The sequence below is a fragment of the Gadus macrocephalus genome, chromosome 1 (genome assembly GCF_031168955.1).
Source record: "Gadus macrocephalus chromosome 1, ASM3116895v1".
In the NCBI taxonomy this organism is placed as follows: Eukaryota; Metazoa; Chordata; class Actinopteri; order Gadiformes; family Gadidae; genus Gadus; species Gadus macrocephalus.
Window position 1 is genome coordinate 10,947,798 of NC_082382.1, and position 20,861 is coordinate 10,968,658.

The 20,861-nt window shown below is 46.8% G+C and overlaps 2 protein-coding genes across 8 annotated transcripts in view; one reads left to right on the top strand and one right to left on the bottom strand.

Annotated features, from left to right (window-relative positions):
- LOC132470680 (synaptotagmin-2-like) overlaps positions 1 to 6,586 on the top strand; it is a 54,040-nt gene extending 47,454 nt beyond the window's left edge. For all 5 annotated transcript variants that reach the window (XM_060069757.1, XM_060069678.1, XM_060069604.1 and 2 more), the window contains one exon: positions 32 to 6,586. In XM_060069757.1, the coding sequence (XP_059925740.1) occupies positions 32 to 247 (216 nt within the window). In that variant the 3' untranslated portion in view covers positions 248 to 6,586. The remainder of the gene's footprint in view (positions 1 to 31) is intronic.
- The window catches only part of LOC132470949 (protein phosphatase 1 regulatory subunit 12B), a 19,828-nt gene continuing 4,573 nt past the window's right edge, over positions 5,607 to 20,861 (bottom strand). Inside the window, exons 6-12 of one of the 3 annotated variants that reach the window (XM_060069945.1) lie at positions 15,286 to 15,302; positions 14,759 to 14,894; positions 14,235 to 14,339; positions 14,066 to 14,116; positions 13,845 to 13,895; positions 7,734 to 9,628; positions 5,607 to 7,617 (exon numbers count right to left, since the gene is read on the bottom strand). In XM_060069945.1, the coding sequence (XP_059925928.1) occupies positions 9,494 to 9,628; positions 13,845 to 13,895; positions 14,066 to 14,116; positions 14,235 to 14,339; positions 14,759 to 14,894; positions 15,286 to 15,302 (495 nt within the window). In that variant the 3' untranslated portion in view covers positions 5,607 to 7,617; positions 7,734 to 9,493. Of the gene's footprint in view, positions 7,618 to 7,733; positions 9,629 to 11,896; positions 11,985 to 13,844; positions 13,896 to 14,065; positions 14,117 to 14,234; positions 14,340 to 14,758; positions 14,895 to 15,285; positions 15,303 to 20,861 lie in introns of all 3 variants that reach the window. The other 2 variants (XM_060070102.1, XM_060070019.1) reach the window with 2 other exon arrangements.

Genomic DNA, 20,861 nt, shown 5'->3' on the forward strand with positions numbered 1-20,861 from the left:
CTCTCTCTCTCTCTCTCTCTCTCTCTCTCAGAAAATCCAAGCCGTGATCACGGTTCTCGACTACGACAAGATCGGCAAGAACGACGCCATCGGTAAGGTGTGGGTGGGCAGCAAGTCCACGGCGCTGGGCCTGAAGCACTGGTCCGACATGCTGGCCAACCCGCGGCGCCCCATCGCCCAGTGGCACCCGCTACAGCCCGAGGAGGAGGTGGACGGGGCCCTCGCCGCGCTCAATGCCAAAAAGTAAAACTTTCCAGTGCGCCTCCATCCTCCCTCTTCCTTCCCCCTGCTCCTCTTCCTCCCCCCTCCTACACCCCCCCTCCTCCCTCCTGCTCCTCTTCCTCCCCCCTCCTACACCCCCCCTCCTCCCTCCTGCTCCTCTTCCTCCCCCCTCTCCTACTCCTCTCTACCCTCCCCTCAACACCTTTGTCCTCCTCCCTCCCATTTCCTCACCCTTACATCGAGTCCCAACTGTTTGCCTACTAACCCCCCCCCCCCCTCCCCAGACTTAAACCCCCACCCACATGCAACAACCCCCCCCCCCCCTGCTGTTTTCTCCATCCCCAATCCTCCAAATCCCACCCAACCCGACCATTGCCATTGCAAAAAAAAATAAAAAATGCATAGATCATGCATTTGACATCGTGGGAGAGAAGAAAAAAAGATCTACGTGTTCCAGTAATATATCATGCTATATACAGCCATGCCATCTAACGAAAGACAAAACGAAAAAAATAAATAAAAAATAAGACAAGGAAGAGGAAGAGGAGGTTGAAGAAAACGGAAAAACTAAATCAAAAACAGCCGAAGAAGACAGAAGTCACGCGATGGACAGATGCTCCGTTGTTTTCCTTTAGATATATTTTTGTATTGGGGTTGTGGTTGTAGTGTCCAGACCTGTCCTATGAGGAACGAGGGGGGCCCCCCGGGGCCCCACCGACAGGTGGGAGGGAGAAATCCATGTATTCACTCGTGATCGTGTCCCCCCTCCCCCTCCTCCTCCCACCTCCCCCCCTCCCGATCCTCCCTTTAGTGACACAGTTGCTTAGAATAACGCTTAATACTAGTTCTGACTCTAATAATAATGCTTTATACTGCCATACGATAGAGGGACAACACAAGCGGGCCGTCCAGCGGCGTCCGCGAGCCACTCCGTTCACCTGCCAATCGTCATCCTAGATGATTACGTTTGTTTGTTTAAAAAAACAAAATTTAAATACATTCCTAGAAGCTGGGTAGCAAAGTAGGGTTTTAGCCACAGATCCCGTTACCCACAGAAACCACACTGCCGTTTTCCTTGGTTGACTGCCTCCCCCCCTCTCCCCCTCCCCCTCCCCCTCCCCCATCCCCCATCCCCTTTTCTCAGGAACGCTGAGAGAAATCTGAAACTCCATGCCTTTTTTTCTAAACGGGTTCTTATGATTCCGCCTGACGAGCAGTGTCGTTCGACTTTTCTTTCTCGATATGTTTGACCACCTTGTGCTCCATTTCTGTACTGTTCGAGCATAGCGTCCGCTTATTAGTAATAAAGGGGAGAACGGACCGATGGGTCGTCAGAGAGCGCGAGAGGAGAGAGAGATGTAAAGTGTCAAACTGAACCCGTGTGTGAGAGCCTGTGTCTTCATCACGCGCGACGTCTCTTAATAACACCACAGCAGGTACTACTTCAGAGACCAGGTACAACAAACAAACGCAACATGTTATTTATAAACCTGTTGCGCAATCTACCACCTTACACCCCCCCGTCCCCGTCCCCGTCACCGTCCTGCCACCACCTCCACCCACCACCACCACCTGCTCCACCTCCACCCTTCCTCCGATGCCTGTGATTCTATACGTCACTTGTTCAGTGCTACTGCCATCGGTCATGGACTCGCTACATGGGTGTTACTTCACAGAGATCCCTATAACCGTCTTTCAGTCATAAAGGAGACAAGCCTTCCAAGCAACAAAAATAAGCAATTCTTCAACTACCAGGGACGCCTTCCGATTAGTGGTGTTTTTCCTCATCATCTTATTAATTTTGTTTGTTTGATGTCAGTGTTATTTATTGTTCAATGATTCTTTGTTAAATAGATACAGTCATAGAGCTCTTATTAATGCCCGGTGGGGTACATTAGAAGTTTGTGGATTAATAAAGCGTCATCTATCTATTTAAATTGAATTGAAAAGAAAAAAAGGTTTATTCCTCAAGCACTTTAAATCAAAAAATGTTGTGTTGAACGTCTATCTCTCAAAGAAAGAAAAAAATCAGAGCTTTAATTATTTATTTTAAAACTAATGTTTGATTTGATGATAGAAAAAAGAGTATATTCCATGAAATTATTTATTTAATTACATATGTTTTGTTGGGTTATTTATTTTGGTCTATATTAACCTTAGAATTCGTACGAATGAAGACTTTTTTTTTTCTTCCTTTTCTTATTGCATATGAGGAAGACATTGATCTATGTGTATTTTATGCACGCATTACCAAACCGCTGAATTAAATTGCACTACTGTGTTCTGCGGCAGCCGACACTGCTCCTAACAAAGTGGTTTTGTAAAAGAGATGCTGTGAGATTGAATTGTGTGTGGGCATGTCAAGACAAGAAGCCTCAATTTACTAAAGTCCTCCCTGGCTGAAAGGGGGGGACACGATTCAATCTATTGCTGCTCTCTCCCCCCCCCCCCCCCCCTCCCCCCCAAGTGAATTCACACAGTGTAATTGGTTCCAGTGTAGGCTTGTGACTTTTATATGAAACATCTTAATATTTTGCCAGAGATACAATTGCGAATTGAGAGTCACTTTGAATTACGTGACCAAATGAAACGGATAGGATTTAATGAAGGAGGAGGAGAAATTGGTCAAAAGTAAATCGGTGTGAATTGATTAGATTTTAAATAGATGTTAACAAAATGTGAAGTGGGAATTACAATGATCACCGTCTGTGAGCACCAGCTAGTGTCACAACCTATCAGCTCACATGCGACTGAATTGGGTGCGAATGTAGTCGGCCCGTCCAAAAGTGATTGGGATTTTGGAATATGTTGAATGTTTTCCTGTATTTTAATTTTGATTCAAATGTATACCATTTCTTTCCTCCTACCCTTATTTTCCGTTGGTGAAACAACACTAAAGAAAAGACCACATGCAAGCAATCAAGCCACCCATCGATGTGTAGTTTTGCCTATATTCATAGTTCATACACGTTAATACTGCATGTTTATACAAAATACTGTACATAAGAGCATGTTTTAGAGACAAAGCAAAAATATCTTGTGTACGTAAAAAAAAATTGGTGTCATTCGTCATTTAAATAACACGTTCAAGGGAAAAAAAATGCACTGTATATTTTCTAAATGAGCAAATTGTGTGTTTTCTTTCCACGATGGGGGGTCACTCGAGAGAATGTCATATAATATATTAGACTACTAATACTTAATAAGAACCTTTCCACGCCTGAACTTTCTAAAGCAAGTGTGTCGTCAAGTACTGTGTGTGACTCCATGTAGGATGAAATTGTAGCCGCATGCTATCCGCTCCTTGTAATTCCAAGCTCTTAATTTGAAACAGTACCATTTATTATTATGATTAACCCTTCTATCGTATTGTGTGGGTGAACCAATGTTTTCTTGTTACAAACATTGGTCCGCTTTACAAATCCTTTCTTTAATTGTTTCCATCATCATCCTCCTCTTATTTAGCTTTGTTTGAGTGGGCATGTGGAGAGACCTGTGGATAGTTTTGCTATCCAAAATGTTGACGAGACGCATCCTGACGTATCTCTACGTAAGGATGGGTAGAAGGTCCTGAGTTCCATACCGTGCAGCGCAGCAACACAGTCCACCATCACCCCACCGCGACGCAACGGCGCTCTAGAAATCCACCACGCTTGGAATCCCCTCCCCCTCCCCCCTTCGTATCTCCCCCTCCCCCCTTCGTATCTCTCCCTCCCCCGTCCTCCCCCCCCCCCCGTGGCGTTCCCGCTCCTTTTTACTCCTCTCGACGACCCCACGCGCTTAACGGCGACGTCTCTTTTACGATGTTTATGATACAATATGTGTGTATGTGTATACGGATACAAATAAGATAAAAACTAAAGCCATAAAACTCAAGCACTAACTCTTAGAGCTCCGCCGAGTAGCTAGAGTTGATTTATGTTCAAAACAGACGAAAAAAAGAAAACCAGACGAAAAACGCGTCCTCGTTTTGTTTAGGCCGGTGGTGTTTTTTTTCCTCGACGTTCAGTTCAGAGGTCTTCGCTCATTAGGAGGAATATCGCATTTGAATACGCGAGCATCGGGAAACAGCGGTGCGTTTGGTAGAATGAGTGTGTCCTTTTTCTACTTTCAAGGCTGTCCGTGTGTCTTTCGTTCCCTAGAGGTAGCTGATTCTACGGTGTTGTGATTAGTATTGTATATGCCTTGTTTTTTGATAGTAACGAATCATAGATCAGTTAATCACGCAATCTCAAAAAAAATCGATGAAAAAAACAGTTCTAGTAATTAAAAAAAAATTATATATATCTATATCTATATATATATATATATATATATATATACGAGAGTTTGTTCTATTCCAGGGCCGGGTGCAATCTGTCAGGCGAACTGGGTCACTCGTAGGTTTCCCTTGATCTCAAACTGGGTCACTCCCACTGAGTTGGTCCTGTACCCCCACAGAACTAAATAACTTGTGACTCGGTACCATCAGACACACAGTGTTCCTCCATCGCGGTTCAGACAATCTGTACTGCCGCTCAGAGGCACTGGTCAGGGGGTGACCCACGGTCTCCTAACCCTGATCTCCACCGGGATAGAGCTATGGACCGGAGGAAGACCTTCCCAGATATACGACCAAACGAACAGTGTACGACCGACTTTCACGGCCGCCGTGAGACCTTAATGTGTTGAGCTTTCCGAGATGAGACGAGGGGGGCCGCGGACGGTGCACAGGCCCGTCTGTCATCGTCTCTCGACGCCACATCAACGACATTTTAACACTTTCAGTCTGTTCTGCTGTGTCACACGCTGCAGCACAGACCTCTTGATGCAATATCGGCCATTCAGTATCCCAGGCTGCTGGTGCAGACTGTGACCATCGATAGACGCAGAGGGGGTACATCCCGGGAGATTACTATGTTTTAAAAATACTGCCAGTAGCCCATGCTATAAAGTAAAAAGGAGAGGAAATACAATTATACAAAAGATGTCATGAAGGATTTAGTTCCGAGCACATTGAAGAGAGGGGGGGTCTTACTTCAAAATGCTTCAGCACTGCCCAGGGAGCCTGGCCCCAGCTGACCCCCGCGCTTTGGGGTCTTGTTGGTGTGTGTTGTTGGTTTATCGGTCAAGCACAGGCTGCAGACGATATGCAGGAACACCACGTTGGGGAACATAGTATTGACCGTACACAGGTCTGAGCGTGGGACACAACCCCCCCCCCCCCCCCCCCTTTAGACATCGATGAATCCATGGGAACCAAAACCAATGGTCATTATTTATAAGCAAATATAAACATATATATATATACACAGTATAAACAGAGTGACTTTCTTTCCAATAGTTCTGTAGATGTAACTTGCACAATCTCAACTGAAACCGTAGGCTATTTTTTGCATTCACAGGGCAACCTATGGGTTAGTGTGCGTCTGTACGTCTGTCTTCGTCTTGTGTGTTTTGCTTTCGATCGGATGTAAAAAGGGAACCCATCAGAAGCTGTGTAGACCACACACCTCAGCCGTACCAGGGGTCCAGGTCCCCACGCGGATCAGGGCCCCCCTTTCCAATGTTTCAAGTCTTTCGCTCAAGATGTTTATTTGTACTTCAGCATGTTTGTGTGTGTACGTGACTATAGCTATTAATCTGTGTTTTAATTTCTTCACTGTTTTTCACCAAGGTTACACCGTAGTGGTAGAGCCTACGGTGTTGGTTTTTATTTGTTTATTACGCCCCCACTGAATCATCTTTTCTCTCTGTCTTTGTGTAGTTACCGTGTGACCAATCCATATCATTGTCAATGTGCTAAATAGCAAAGCTGGCTCTGGAGTTTCCCCCCCCCCCCCCCCCTCCCCCATTGAAAACTGCTGTGTTCCTCTGAGTGTTGGTGCAGCACGCGGGCCTACATGTTTACAACATGGACACACTGTATACTGCTCCACGGGCAGGACTTGGTACCAAACCTTCCCCGTTCAGCTCGTCGTCCTCCTCCCCTCACCCCAGCGGTTGCATTCAAAAGACTATTCTTTTCCTTTCTACCCCTGCGCTCTTCTTCGGCATCGGGGGGGTTGGGTTGGGAGGACCTGGTATTGTGCGTGTGTCCCCCCACCTCCCCCCCAGCGGTGTTTTACTCGTGTCTAGTGTTGTGGTGCGTGTGTTCATGTCAGTATTTGTGCCTACTGTGGATCGCATGCTTTAGCCCTTGACTGGACACAAGACGTGGCTCACAAAAACCTCCTTCTCTCGAACCCTTGTGTGGACAAAACTGTTAGGGGACCATTATTATTATAACGTAATCAAGGGAACCAAATAACTTAATACAAGATTTATCATATGTGTTACCAGTTCTGTAAGAAACAAATAGGAAATAAAGGCCTTTTATTAACCATCCCTTGTGCAAAGTTGTATTTTTATTACCGTTTTATTTATGTTGTATTCATGTGAATGTTTAAATACTGCCGCCATTTGTTTGTTATTTTGGGTAACGGTCAAATATGGAAATAATTCAGGACAATGTCGTCAACCATTAATAGTTTATTAAGGAAAGTGAGAAAATTCAGGTGTCCTCCTATACATATTTGAAACTTCTATATATTATACAGAATATTGTATAATATTTACAACACAATGATAACAGATGGTATAGGATTACACACATCCTATATGTGGTCAAGCTGTAGACGTCACCCCTCATTCAAATAAGAACCTCTGTTCTTGTGAACAACAAATTACAACAGTTTCAAGGCTCCTCCTGGACTCCAGAAACCATTGCACAGTGGATTTTAAAAACAAAACTCTGAAAGGATTAAATTATTTCATGGTTAGAATAAAACAAAAATCGAAAGAATATTATACTTTGGATAAGCCCACGTTTTGTTGGTTGTTATGTTGACCAGGTAGGTAAGCATGAGGCAAAAAAACAGCTGGGCCTTTTCTTATACTTTAGCTCATTCCAAGGTTGTGGTTTAGAAGAATAAACCCTTATAATACAAATATCTTTAGACCCTGGTCTACTATGTCATAATAAATACATACGTGAGGCTTGATGAGTATCAGATGGCTGAATACTTAATAGACTGGGCTTTGTGCTGCGGACCTCCATTCACATGTCGCTTCCTAGTGGTGAAGTATAGGAAGTAATTAACTACTCTGGCACAACTGAAACAGCTGCCACTCCAGGGGGAAAAAAGCGGTCTTATTGATTCAAATCTGACCAATCGGCAACCGGAATTGTCGTGCCGTGTTTCTTGAATGGACCAAAATGGCTCCTTGACGTTCCTTATGCAAAACGGTCCCATTATAATTTCAGGTTATTGACAGTTTAGAAAACTTTCACTTGGACAATTTACTGATGACACGGATTAGAGCCCCATTCTCGTCCTTTAGCCTCTGGTTCTCGGATTTGAGCTCAACTAAGACCTAGAGAAGCAGAAAGAGAGAGTCATTATTATTACAATATGGCTCCCATTACTATGAGTTATCTAGAAAGACATTATCTTCACATAGTCTGCTTAAACCAAACAGCAGACATTTACCATTATATTGTATGAAACATTGTGTATTGGAAATCCAGTTACACTGCTGGAGAAATGTCAGAACAAATCACAACATTTAACGACACCAGACTTTGCTTTCAATAAAAATAACTCAAATGAAGAAATGAGGTCATGCAGAGTGTTGGGTCATGCAGCAAGATTGGGAAACTGGCTCGGATTCTCGGCTCGTGAACCGTGGAACAGAACGAGAGGGAGCGAGGGACAAGAGAGGGGGAGAGAGGGAGCGGGAGACATTGTCAACGTCTCAGATCTGGGTCTCAGATCTATCTCTCTCAGGATGAGTAACGCCTAAAAATAACCAAAACACTTGTCAATAGCATTCCTCCTCCGCTCAAGGCGTGCACACACACCTCTGCCTCCATCTTGTGCGCTATGCTATCAACACGGAACGCTGCAGTGGAAGGGTGGGAAGACTTTGTCGTACACAAGGACTGCAGTGTATCGCACAGAATGTGGTGGTTGAATGAGACACACACAAATACATTTACATACACATTCACACCCATGTGTGCATGCATGCACATACTCATGCGCAAGTGTAAAAGTGTGCGTTTGAGTGTCAAAACACTCACACGCAAAAACAGAAACACACTTTTGTACGCACTCACAAGCCCACACACACACACACACACACACACACACACACACACACACACACACACACACACACACACACACACAGGCCTTAGTTTCAGCTCATTAAAAGCTCAGACAAGCAGCTACACTGTGTTTCTATGAGGGGGAAAACTGTTTCTTTTGTCTCCTCCTGATTACACAACGTGTCACATTCAAGTGAACCTGCAACAGCAAAGCCACCCACCCAGAGACTGAGAGAGGCCAAGGTAAATGGTAAATGGACTGCATATTTATATATTGCTTTCAAGACCTGTGGCCACTCAAAGCACTTAACAGTTATTGCCTGGCATTCATCTATTCAGGCACACATTGCTACACCCACGGTGGGGTCAACCAGGAAACGCAAAAGGCAGCTTGCCGCTAGTAGTTCAGTTAGGTTAGGTGTCTTGCTCTGGGTCAGCTCAACACTTAATAGGGAGGAGCCCTGGATGAACCAGCAACCCTGCTGCTCGCCACACAACCCGATCTACCTCCGGAGCCATTGCCACCGATGCCGGAGTACCCTTCCCATTGTCCCCTTCCCCTCGTCTGATCCATCATCGTAACGAAACACGGTCGTGTTAGTCACCTCAGCTGTGACGGCAGGAGGGAACTAAAAATAGATTCCCAGGGAAGCGCGTGACAAATGTTGGAAAAGCGTGTTAGTGCCGTGGTTGCCCAACGGGAAAAACAGTCAGACGCACACACACACACACACACACATACGCATGCTAGCACGCACGCACACATGCTAGCACGCAAGCACGCACATATGCTAGCGCGCACGCACACAAGCACACATCCTAGCCCGCACACACACGCAAAGAGGAGGCTCAGGAAATATTAAAAAGTGTCTGGGTGGGGTTGGGAGTTTGAGGGTGTAGGGTGGGATGCTTCAGAGGGAGGAAGAGGAGGAGGAGGAGGAGGCGGACAAGGTGGAGGAGAGGCTACGAGGAACCTGCCTGAGAGCGAACACAGTAGGAGCGACGGCGGTGCCGGAGGAAGAGAAGAAGTAGAAGAGGTGGAGCGTGAAGGGCAAGGAGGCACGGGTAGTGGGAGGGAGGTGGAGGCGGGGGAGGGATGAGAGGTGCCCAGGTCAGAGGGGGGAGCGGTGTGGGGGGGGGTCAGAGGTCGTCTGTTTCGGGCAGGTGGGCCGTGTCAGAGAGGCGAGAGAGGACGCGCAGCATGGCCCTGTTCTCAGCCAGCAGCTGCTGGTTCCCCCGCCGCAGCGCCTGCACACGGGCCAAGGCAGGGACGGCCTGCACACGAGAGGGGGGGGGGGGGGAGGAGAGAGAGAGGGGAGAGAGAGAGAGAGGGGGAGAGAGAGAGAGGGGCAGGGAGAGAGAGAGAGAGAGAGAGAGAGAGAGAGAGAGAGAGAGAGAGAGAGGAGAGAGAGAGAGAGAGAGGAGAGAGAGGAGAGGAGAGAGAGAGAGAGAGGGGCAGGGGAGAGAGAGAGAGAGAGAGGAGAGAGAGAGAGAGAGAGAGAGAGGGAGAGAGAGAGGGAGAGAGGGACAGGGAGAGAGGTAGAGAGCATGCAAGGGTGGGGTGCAAGCAATTTGGGAAAAGAGAAAGAGAAATATATATAAACAGCTTGGTTATGTATATACACATATGTGTGTATCTATTTTTATACATATAGATGTATATATACATGCATATGGATGTACATATGTGTATGAATATATATATATACATACAGTATATGCATACATATTTACACATTTATATGTATACAAAAAAACCAATGCACATGCTAGCTTCACCAAACAGGTGTAGATCATTAAGCTGCAGAGAATTAAGGTGAAGCTACAGAGGAGCACTAAGGTGGAGATACAGAGGAGCATTAAGGTGGAGATACAGAAGAGCATCAAGGTGGAGATACAGAGGAGCACTAAGGTGGAGATACAGAGGAGCATTAAGGTGGAGATACAGATAGCATTAAGGTGGAGATACAGAGGAGCATTAAGGTGGGGATACAGAGGAGCACTAAGGTGGAGCTACAGAGGAGCACTAAGGTGGAGATACAGAGGAGCATTAAGGTGGAGATACAGAGGAGCATTAAGGTGGAGATACAGAAGAGCATTAAGGTGGAGATACAGAGGAGCATTAAGGTGGAGATACAGAGGAGCACTAAGGTGGAGATACAGAGGAGCATTAAGGTGGAGATACAGAGGAGCATTAAGGTGGAGCTACAGAGGAGCATTAAGGTGGAGATACAGAGGAGCATTAAGGTGGAGATACAGAGGAGCACTAAGGTGGAGCTACAGAGGAGCACTAAGGTGGAGATACAGAGGAGCATTAAGGTGGAGCTACAGAGGAGCATTAAGGTGGAGATACAGAGGAGCATTAAGGTGGAGATACAGAGGACGACAGGGTCTTTTGAAACATCCCACAGCGCCGGAGGAGAGAGGTGAAGCAAAGTGTTATAAAGCGAGATGTGCCCGAGTTTGAATCCCAATCAAACCTCCCGTCACCGTGCTCAGGAGCCCCTTCAAATTGCAAGTCCCTTAAGCCCCTCGGACGAGAGAGAGAGAGATGGTAGGAGGGGGGGGTCGCTATCCCCCCACCCAGAGGGTAGACGCCGCAACCTCCCGTTCACGACCCCATTTCGATTTTTCACCCAGAGATGTCTTTTCTTTTCTGTGCCTCTGGATCTGTCTCCAGATCCCGGCCTGGTGAGGACGGTTTTACGTCGTTCCTGCGGTGAGACCTCAGTGCACACTAACACGTGTGGTCTCCCAGGCTCGTGGGGGGGTGGGGGGGGGGGGGGGGGGGGGGGAGAGCAGGGTGGGGGTGGAGGTGGGGGAGGAGGGAGGCGAGGGTGGGAGGGACGCTGGCCGGCGATGAGGTAACGCGGGCCTCCAGCTGTTCTTGTAGCCCAAAACATTTGCATGGAAACCATTTCATGTTGGCACGGAGGAAAGAAATATATGTGTGTGTGTGTGTGTGTGATTTTGTGTGTGCGCGCGGGTGTAAAGCAGCTTTCTTCTGCTCCTCTTTACATTTTCTCCAACGTGCTTCAGCGCTGCAACCTCCAGCCAGTTGAAACGGGAGCGGGAGAGACGAGGATGAGAGGCGACACGGAGGAGGATGTCAGCGAGAGGATGCCAGCGTGGCTTAGCTTGATTCCCTCTTTATACTGTGAGATGAGACCGCCACCTGACCCGGGACTTGAGTGGTTTCACTTTCTCACAGTTGATGTTGCCTCGGTAAAAGAGAATTCCAGAAAGGTTTTCACAACGTTATTCAGTAGAAGGGGAAGATTGAGATCAGAAGACATGAGGGGGAAACGATAAGATAGGGTAAGACCTTGTGATGGTGAAGCGAGTACAGCACGCATCGTCGTACGAGAACAAGGTTGGAAAAGTGTGATTGTGCGTTGCACACGCGTGTGTGCAATGCGTGCGCACGCCTCTCAGTGTGTCCACACGTGTTCTCATGCCCTGACCTTTCAAACGAGAAAAGGAGGATAACGTGGGGTGACAGGCAGGTGTCAATCACTCTTCCGCATGGCGTGGATAACTCACCATCCCCCCCCACCCCGCCCCCTGAGACAGCCCGCACTCAGGGCTGGTACCCGCATCGGAACCGCATCGGGGCGTCCCTCTGCGGAACCTATGACATCATGGGGTCAGACATTCACTGCATGCTTGGCGCTGCTTCTCTTCCACTGTACCCTTTAGTGTGCTGACAAAGAGCCTGCTGCTCTGACACTGTACGCTGCTATTAGACCCTATAGTATGCACTCACTGTGTCCTCCTACCCTGCTACTCTAGCCTGCTCCTTGCTCTACCCTACAGTGTGCTGCTTCTTTACCATTCTACTGTACCCCTCTACCCTTATGCTATACCCTGCTACTATAGCCTGTTACATTACCCTGCTACTATACCCTGTTACATTACCCTGTTACTTTACCCTGTGACATTACCCTGTTACGTTACCCTGGTACTATACCCTGTGACATGACCCTGTTACGTTACCCTGGTACTATACCCTGTGACGTTATCCTGTTACGTTACACTGGTACTATACCCTGTGACATGACCCTGTTACGTTACCCTGGTACTATACCCTGTGACATGACCCTGTTACGTTACCCTGGTACTATACCCTGTGACATGACCCTGGTACTATACCCTGTGACATTACCCTGTTACGTTAGCCTGGTACTATACCCTGTGACGTTATCCTGTTACGTTACCCTGGTACTATACCCTGTGACGTTATCCTGTTACGTTACCCTGGTACTATACCCTGTGACATGACCCTGTTACGTTACCCTGGTACTATACCCTGTGACATGACCCTGGTACTATACCCTGTGACATTACCCTGTTACGTTAGCCTGGTACTATACCCTGGTACTATACCCTGTGACATGACCCTGGTACTATACCCTGTGACATTACCCTGTTACGTTAGCCTGGTACTATACCCTGTGACATTACCCTGTTACGTTAGCCTGGTACTATACCCTGTGACATTACCCTGTTACGTTAGCCTGGTACTATACCCTGTGACATTACCCTGTTACGTTAGCCTGGTACTATACCCTGTGACATTACCCTGTTACGTTAGCCTGGTACTATACCCTGTGACATTACCCTGTTACGTTAGCCTGGTACTATACCCTGTGACATTACCCTGCGACTGTCGGCTGCTGTCTCTGTAATGATGTCAACAGAGTCCTCCCCTTCCCATCCTCAACCTCCCTCCTAGAGATGGATTGTGCTCAGAGCAGCACCGGTGTTACGTAAGCTCCCTGCGTGTTGAGAGGGCTCCTTTGTTCCATCCACACAAAGCGTCCATGTTGTCCTCATGTGTGTTGTCCGGTCTAAACGTCTGACCCACTACGGCTCATACAGCACACTACGGATACTACGGATAACTCCCCTGCAGCCCCCTCCCTCTCTGGCCATGCCAGGCAGCTCTGACTAAAGGGGCGGGGGGGGGGGGGGGGAGAGAGAGAGGGGTGGTGAGCAGGAACTAGGTCACAGCGCCGGGCTCATCAGCAGGATCAGTGGAGCAGAGGGGCACGGCCGGGCAGGCTCCGCCCCCCGGCAGGACGCGCTGCAGCGGGCCACTGGGTATGCTATGTATGCTGAACCATAAAGCATTGCATTGATGCTATGTATGCTGAACAGATCTGGACGGTGCTGGACGGTGCTGCTCTGTGCTATGCTATGCTAAGCGAGCTTGTGATGCACTAACAGGGCTCTGCTATGCTTAGCTATCCTGTGATACACTATACAGGGCTCCGCTATGCTACACGATATCATGTGACACTAAAGTAAACTATGCTTGCTTGATGCTATGTATGCTGAACCATAAAGCATTGCATTAGTCCCGGTCCGAATGTTTGGTTGTCATTGCAGCATGGATTAATTTGTGTTAGAAGCACAACAACACTAAATAATTCAATAATGTCAAAGAAACAAAGCAATCATACATATATTTCCGTTGTGTAGGACTGACCTTTAACTCTTCTTCCATATCAGAAACCCTCTTTTCAAGTGCTTGTTTTTCCTGAAAAGGGGTATATTTTAGTTACAACCAAAACAGTCAGAAATAGGTGCCATTTATGATCATGCCTTTGTAAGATTCCACCACAATAGATATAAGACATCGTAACATTGAACAGTATTTTGACCACTTGAAATAACCCCAATTGTGAGAGCACAAGTTAATGTACTTACCTTTTTGTCTGATTCAAGTACGGGAGGCCTCTCAGACATTCTGTCCTGTTTCTAAGAGGTAAAATGTCCAATTATAGTTAAACCATGAAGAACGCCCATGCCTAAGATTCTGAGTTCAATACTCCGGACGTAATTCAGTGAGATGATAATGATCACCAAAGTGTGGTACCTGAGTGACTTTGTCCAGCTGGGAGCGGATCTTGGCCAACTCCTGTTTGCTGTCCCGCAGCCTGGACTTGAGCTTGTCGTTCTCATTTAAGGCAGTCTCATACATCTGTCAAGACAACACAGTCAATACACATACCTGCCATTAAGCTCGCCCAGCCTTAGCTTTAGTGCTTAGAGTTAAGTAGCGTCCATTCGAACGCAACTCAAAATGGTAACTTTGTAAATGCTGCGATGGTTAATTCTCATGTTTTTTCAAGGCAACATAACAATGAGCATTTACCATTATCATTCATTTATCAGACACCTTCGTCAAAAGCGAAAGAGCAAATTCAGCTACAGGTCATTCAAGAGCAAGCATCCGGGGTTAGGCTTCTTCCTTAAGGCTTTGGAACTTGGGGATCGAACCCGGTACCTTTTCCTGGAAGACGAACACTATCCCAAGCCACGGCAGTAAATAACCACACTAATCTAGCTCATGTTTCACCATAAAGGGCCAGTTTCGCTACAGAGAGGAAGGCCCTGTACCTTCTTGTAGTCTCCGGTTGCGGAGCCTTCCTCGGGTTTACTCTGAGAGGCGAGTCTGGTCTCTCTCCGGGTGTACGAACCCACGCGGCCTAGCAGCTTCTCCGTCGTACTGTCCCCCGAGCCCCCAGAGTCCAACCTAGCACACAACACACATCTTACGGGGGTTGTACATCACAAGGATGGCCGCCATTTTGGGAGCATAGGAGCGTTACAATGTTTGTTGAATGTTGGTAGTAATGATGGTTTGGTCGTTTAGTGATTAATCGTGCATTGATTTGTCATTATGGGAAGACGTTGTTGTGTTTGAAATGCCATTGCATCTAATGCAAGACGTATCTAAACAAAGTTTAAAAACAAACAAGGTTACTTCACAATTAGGATGGTTTAGTCTATCAGCAACAAAACATCCCATGATAAATTCTGATTCACCAGCCCTATTGGGCACTAAAAGCAATTCATTCAAGCAATATTGTGTTACATTTGAGCTGACGTTTGAGGGTAATTAGAAGTTGTAAGAAGTGACCTACCGTGATAATCTGTCATGCTGAAAAAGAAAACAAAAGAAAATCCTGTTAGTCAAATTTTGTACCAAAACATTAGATAAGATTCAATTTCACAGAGTGGAAATTAAGAAAACATGTCACAGCCTGAGTCTGTGAATCATTATATGTCTTTTTTGGTATAGATTGGGATATTTGGGATATATTTTGTTGAAAACCTCACGACTAGACCTTGAAAGACATGAATGGCTGACGGAAGGAAAGCCCAACATTATTTTGAAGAGACATGTTGTTCCCAGGCCCTTTGTCTAAGATGAGAGGAGACTTTCTAACACCAGAGAACGGAGATAATGCGTTGTGGCACTGCAATGTGCCTACGTCGATCCTCGCGGCCTGCAGGTCCTCAGCCAGCAATGCAGTTAATCTTTTAAAGGGGGTTTGGCGACTGTCGAGAACGTCTGCCAAACCGAGTATGACATCATGCTACCCTAAGAGACCAGGGGGGGGGGGGGGGGGTACCCCACGGCTGTGTCCAGCTAGGACCTGTTCTGACTGGATGGGTACATCGAATGACGTCTGACAGGAGAATGCTGAACACACAAACACCAACATATTCCTCACAGGCAGCACGGTTTATGATTCTCTTAAGTGCCTGTAAAGATGAAATAGGATGCAAGGAATCTATATGTGCTTATACCCCAAAATATATGAATAAAACATTACGTATAACATAATGTATGCTGTATTAAGAACATGGGATGTACAAATTGTGAGTATAAAAACACGTTTATGTGAAAAGAGGCCAGTTTTATCCGTGGTGTCGGCGGATTGGGACCTCTAGGATATACTTCAGCTGATGCAGCTGACTGGCGCTTGGCTCGCTCTGACTTGTTGTCTCTACAGATCATTCGGATAACTGACCAGCAAGAGCTTATAAGGCATGGGGGAGAGAGCCTCGCAGTGAACTGGTCTCTCTTTCCCTATCGTTCATTTAAGGATAGGAAGAGGGGGGAGAGATAGATACCAAAAATGTCAACGCATTTCACAGGGAGATCTTTATCGATATTTTCAAGCGAGTCAATGTCACATTTTGAGTTTTCATCTCACACCCACCACATTTACTACGCATTTGCATTTTTCTAAGTCACGTAGAGGGCAGGGACCAGCATATCTGGTCTCTTTAATCATCCTTTCAGAAAAAAAGTGAAAGAGACGTGTATCATTAATCAAAATATGTTGTTGCATTACTTGCAGAATTTTGTCCCATTTTTATCGCCCTCTTTAATCCGAGATTTTTTTTGTTTTGCTTTTCATACAACTTAACTTCCTGTGTTTCTTTATGGAACAGCTGAGCAGACTATACAAGAGAAGAGACTGTGTGATAGCGTTATCAAATGGTTTACAAAACAGATTCCACACATGCTGTGCAACACGCACCGAGGAATACACAATTAGTTGGGGAGATGTACTCCTTACACATTCCGTTTCCAATCCCAGCTCTGGTATCGCGTTCTCTTGGATTTAGGAGTTTTCCTGTTGTCAAAGCAGTTTGTCCCTGAACCTCAGAAGAAAATCTTGGTGTTTATAAGACCTTTACATCCCACACAAACGCGCATAAACACGCATACCCATTTACACACACACACACACACACACACACACACACACACACACACACACACACACACACACACACACACACACACACACACACACACACACACACACACACACACACCACTCTCCTTGTCCGGTGGTCGGGCCTGTTTACACACAACAACCTGATTTACGCAACAGCAATACCATATCCCCCTGGGAAACAAATAAAGTTGGCAAAAGAAGCGAACACACATAAAACCACACTGTTAACTTCTCACTCAGTGGGTATAGGTGGAAACGTCTTTGCGCACAAAACAGAAAAGCGAAGAGCTATTCCCCCAGGGTGTGTTTACACAACTCAGCCACCGCTTCCTGTCCTTATGTGGTCATGGGGGCAGACGGGACTTTTCACCCAGTCATAAACACTCTTCTCACCCCCTCACTCCCCCCCGAGGACAAAGGAAGGAGGATGCTGGTTGAAGTAGGTTCTTATGGGGCCTTTCTAATTTGAGGTTGTTTGTCTGTGTATGTGGCGCTGATTGGTTTAGCGAGATTGGCTGAAGCCGCAGTGCGCTACAGGGTGTTTAGAGTGTAAGTGAACCCCTTGTTTCAGCTCGGATTCAAACAATATGGGATTGAGGAAGAAACCTGTTTTGGGCAGAGAGTTATATAAGAAGGAGTAGGAGGTGTTATCCCCATGGTAACGATCCACGGCAACGTTTTGATGCAGTACACGTCGTTGCAGAGTTAGTCGTGGCACAGATCACAATGTTCAAGATCCTAGAAAACCAGCAGGACGTTTGAAACTAAAAAAACTCTCTCGGGTCCGCAGGCACTGTGAGTTCCACTCAGTTTAACCTTGAGCGCAGGACTCTCAAGCCCCACAATCCAGAGGAAGCAAACACAATGTCCTCTGTTTGCAGAGAAAATCTGAGTAGGTCCCCTTAGGAAGAACTCTGGGACGCTTTGGTCTTCCAGCAAGTTGAAGAGTTTGTTTGGAAGAAAATGTTGATGCATTCCCAAACCAATCTTTATGATCGGTATAAGCCTCCATCTTGAACTGTTATTTGTTACTCTCTGCTAATGTGGCGGCATATGAATATTATGTTTGCCAACTTATAGCGGTTTCTCTCAAAATGAACGCTGACTCTCAATCAGATACACTGTATGTCTTAATGAAAGCATGAAGAATGGTTCGCGTCCTGCTGGGAACCTCTTCCTGCCCGGGAAGGGTAGGGGGGGGGGGGGGGGGCTGAGAGATGCTAACTCTGGACACTGTAAGCCATACATTCATAATATACACGCACTATCAGCCACGGGGAACACACCAAGCCTGGCTCTCCTTATTAGGAGAACTGTGTGAGATATTGGACTGGCCGGGTCCACTCGGTACACTGAGTAAGGCAGAACAGATGCTGGGCCTGACATTCCTCCGGTACGGGGAGAAAGAGAGGGAAACACAACAGAGGAGCGAGAAACACACACACACACACACACACACACACACACACACACACACACACACACACACACACACACACACACACACACAGCACACACACACAGCACACACACACAGCACACACACACACACACACACACACACACACACACACACACACAGCACACTACCATGGAGAGTAACACACACGGCCCACTCTGTAAACACCACGCCAGTGTTTTATGGACCTTTCACGGTCTGCACGGCGGACGCTGTTGAGAGGCCCATGATGGCCGCCCCCCCTGCACTGACGTCCCACAAGTGTACTGTCCATTGCCGTTTAGTTCCTGAGTTATTTAGTCATTTAGCAGACGCTGACGCCCAGAGCGGACAACAAAGCGGTGATTTAGTTTTAAGACGCGTCGTTAATGAGCATCTTGCGCCGGGACGACTGCAGGGATAACAGGGATGGCAGACTGCAGGGGTTTCGAACCCACACCCTTTTTGAACATAGTCGAACATAGTCATCGCCAGACAGAGGGTTATTAATGAGTATTTGGTCATTAGACTTCACTTACGTCTGTCTCTGTTGTTCTCCATCCCTCACATGAGTCATTCTCCCTCCATTAAGACCCGAGAGGGGGACATCAGTGGGACGTCCCCCATCGCAACACGCTCACACAATGGTACACTTTTGTCTGCAGCCCTGTCACGCACAATGCTTTCACTAAATTAGCACATGCCCTGTGTGTGTTTCAGTCTCTCATTGAAAAACAATGCTACTGATAAATGAGCCGTGAAATCATGGAACATTCATGACTGACTGCCAGAGTACACGCAACACCAGGGCAGAGCAGAATGTTAGAAATCTTAGCGGGGAAAAGGGAAAAGGTTCTGCTGATAGAATTCAATTTGTGTTGACGTGCCTCAGTGGTACCGTGTATACTGTGTTACGGGACATCATCACATCCGCTAGTCAGTGTTTACTCTTAAGGAGCCAGGATGGGCTGCGTTATTGTTTCAGTGAAACCAGATAAAATAAAATGTCAGTTAACATTTGGGTTGCCAACGCTACAAAGCAGATGTTGTGAGGCTGTTGATCCAGTGCTGATTGAAGGGAAAGGTAACAGGAAAATCAAATTCACAAAATAACCAATAAAGAAAAGAAAAAAGGATTAGACTAGTGATTTAAAGTGTTAATGTTGAGATGTGCGGTCTTTAATTTTGCCAATCGAGCATGTGACGGCTTCAGATTGCTTGATTGCACAACGGAGGAAACTATTCTTACTCAGTGATGTTTAATCAGGAATAGTCTCTAGTGAGACTGACACACACACACACACACACACACACACACACACACACACACACACACACACACACACACACACACACACACACACACACACACACACACACACACACACACACACACAGGGAGAGAGACAGAGAGAGACAAAATGAGAGGGACAGAGCGGGAAAGACAGGGAAAGAACAAAGGAAAATAGGAAGAAAATAGGAATAGGAATGATATAAAAAATACAACAAAAACACACACACACACACACACACACACACACACACACACACAGACACAAGTCTTCAGCCCAAAACTGAACTAAAGTCCATTATCCCATACACACTCAGTATGAAAAGATAAAGTCTACCTACAAATCTTTTACAAAACATATTTAAATCAAATGCTATTCAATTATGAGTTTGCGCTCTTACTCTGAAGTTTTTGGCTGTAGGAGAAGGAGAGGAGGGAGGGGAGTCCGAGAGTGACTTCCTGGCGCGTGTCACATCCTTAGTGCGGGGGTAGTAAGAGGACATTGCCTTTCTCTGTCCTGGCCCCCCAACAAGCAGGAACCCTCTGAAGGGAACCACCAACGGCACCAAAGTCCAACAAACACTGAGGCTGCTCGCTCTGGGATCCCACAGAACCAATCAGAAGACGAGACCGTGGATGCCCATGACTTCACCGGCCGGGGGGGAATCCTCGCCTATAACAGGTGTGGACGGACTGCAGGACGTCCTAGCCTCACATCCCAGAGGACGACGGGTGGCTGACTGTAGTCCCACCCTCTCTCCAAAGAAGGAAAAAAAAAAAAACTCACGCAAAGTCTCTCCAAATCTCGTTAGAGAAAAAAAAAGAAGTGAAGATAAACAACCAAAGGCAGGTTTGTGTCTCATGGAGAGGAGAGCTAAGCGGCCGATGAAAAGCAAACATTGTGGATCTCTTTGGCTCCACCCTGTCAACAGCCTGAGTTTCCATGACATGTGAAAGAGCTAAAATATCCAGAGGAAGACGTCAGGGGAGAGAGAGCGATAGAGAGGGGGAGGAGAGAGGGGGAGAGAGAGAGAGATAGAGAGAGGAGAGAGCGAGAGAGAGGGAGGGAGAGAGAGAGGAGAGAGAGAGAGAGAGAGGGGGGGGGGGAGAGAAGATAGAGAGAGAGAGGGGGAGAGAGGAGAGAGAGAGAGAGAGAGGAGGAGAGAGATGAGAGAGAGAGAGAGAGGAGAGAGAGAGAGAGGGAGGAGAGGAAGGAGAGGAGAGTGAGAGAGG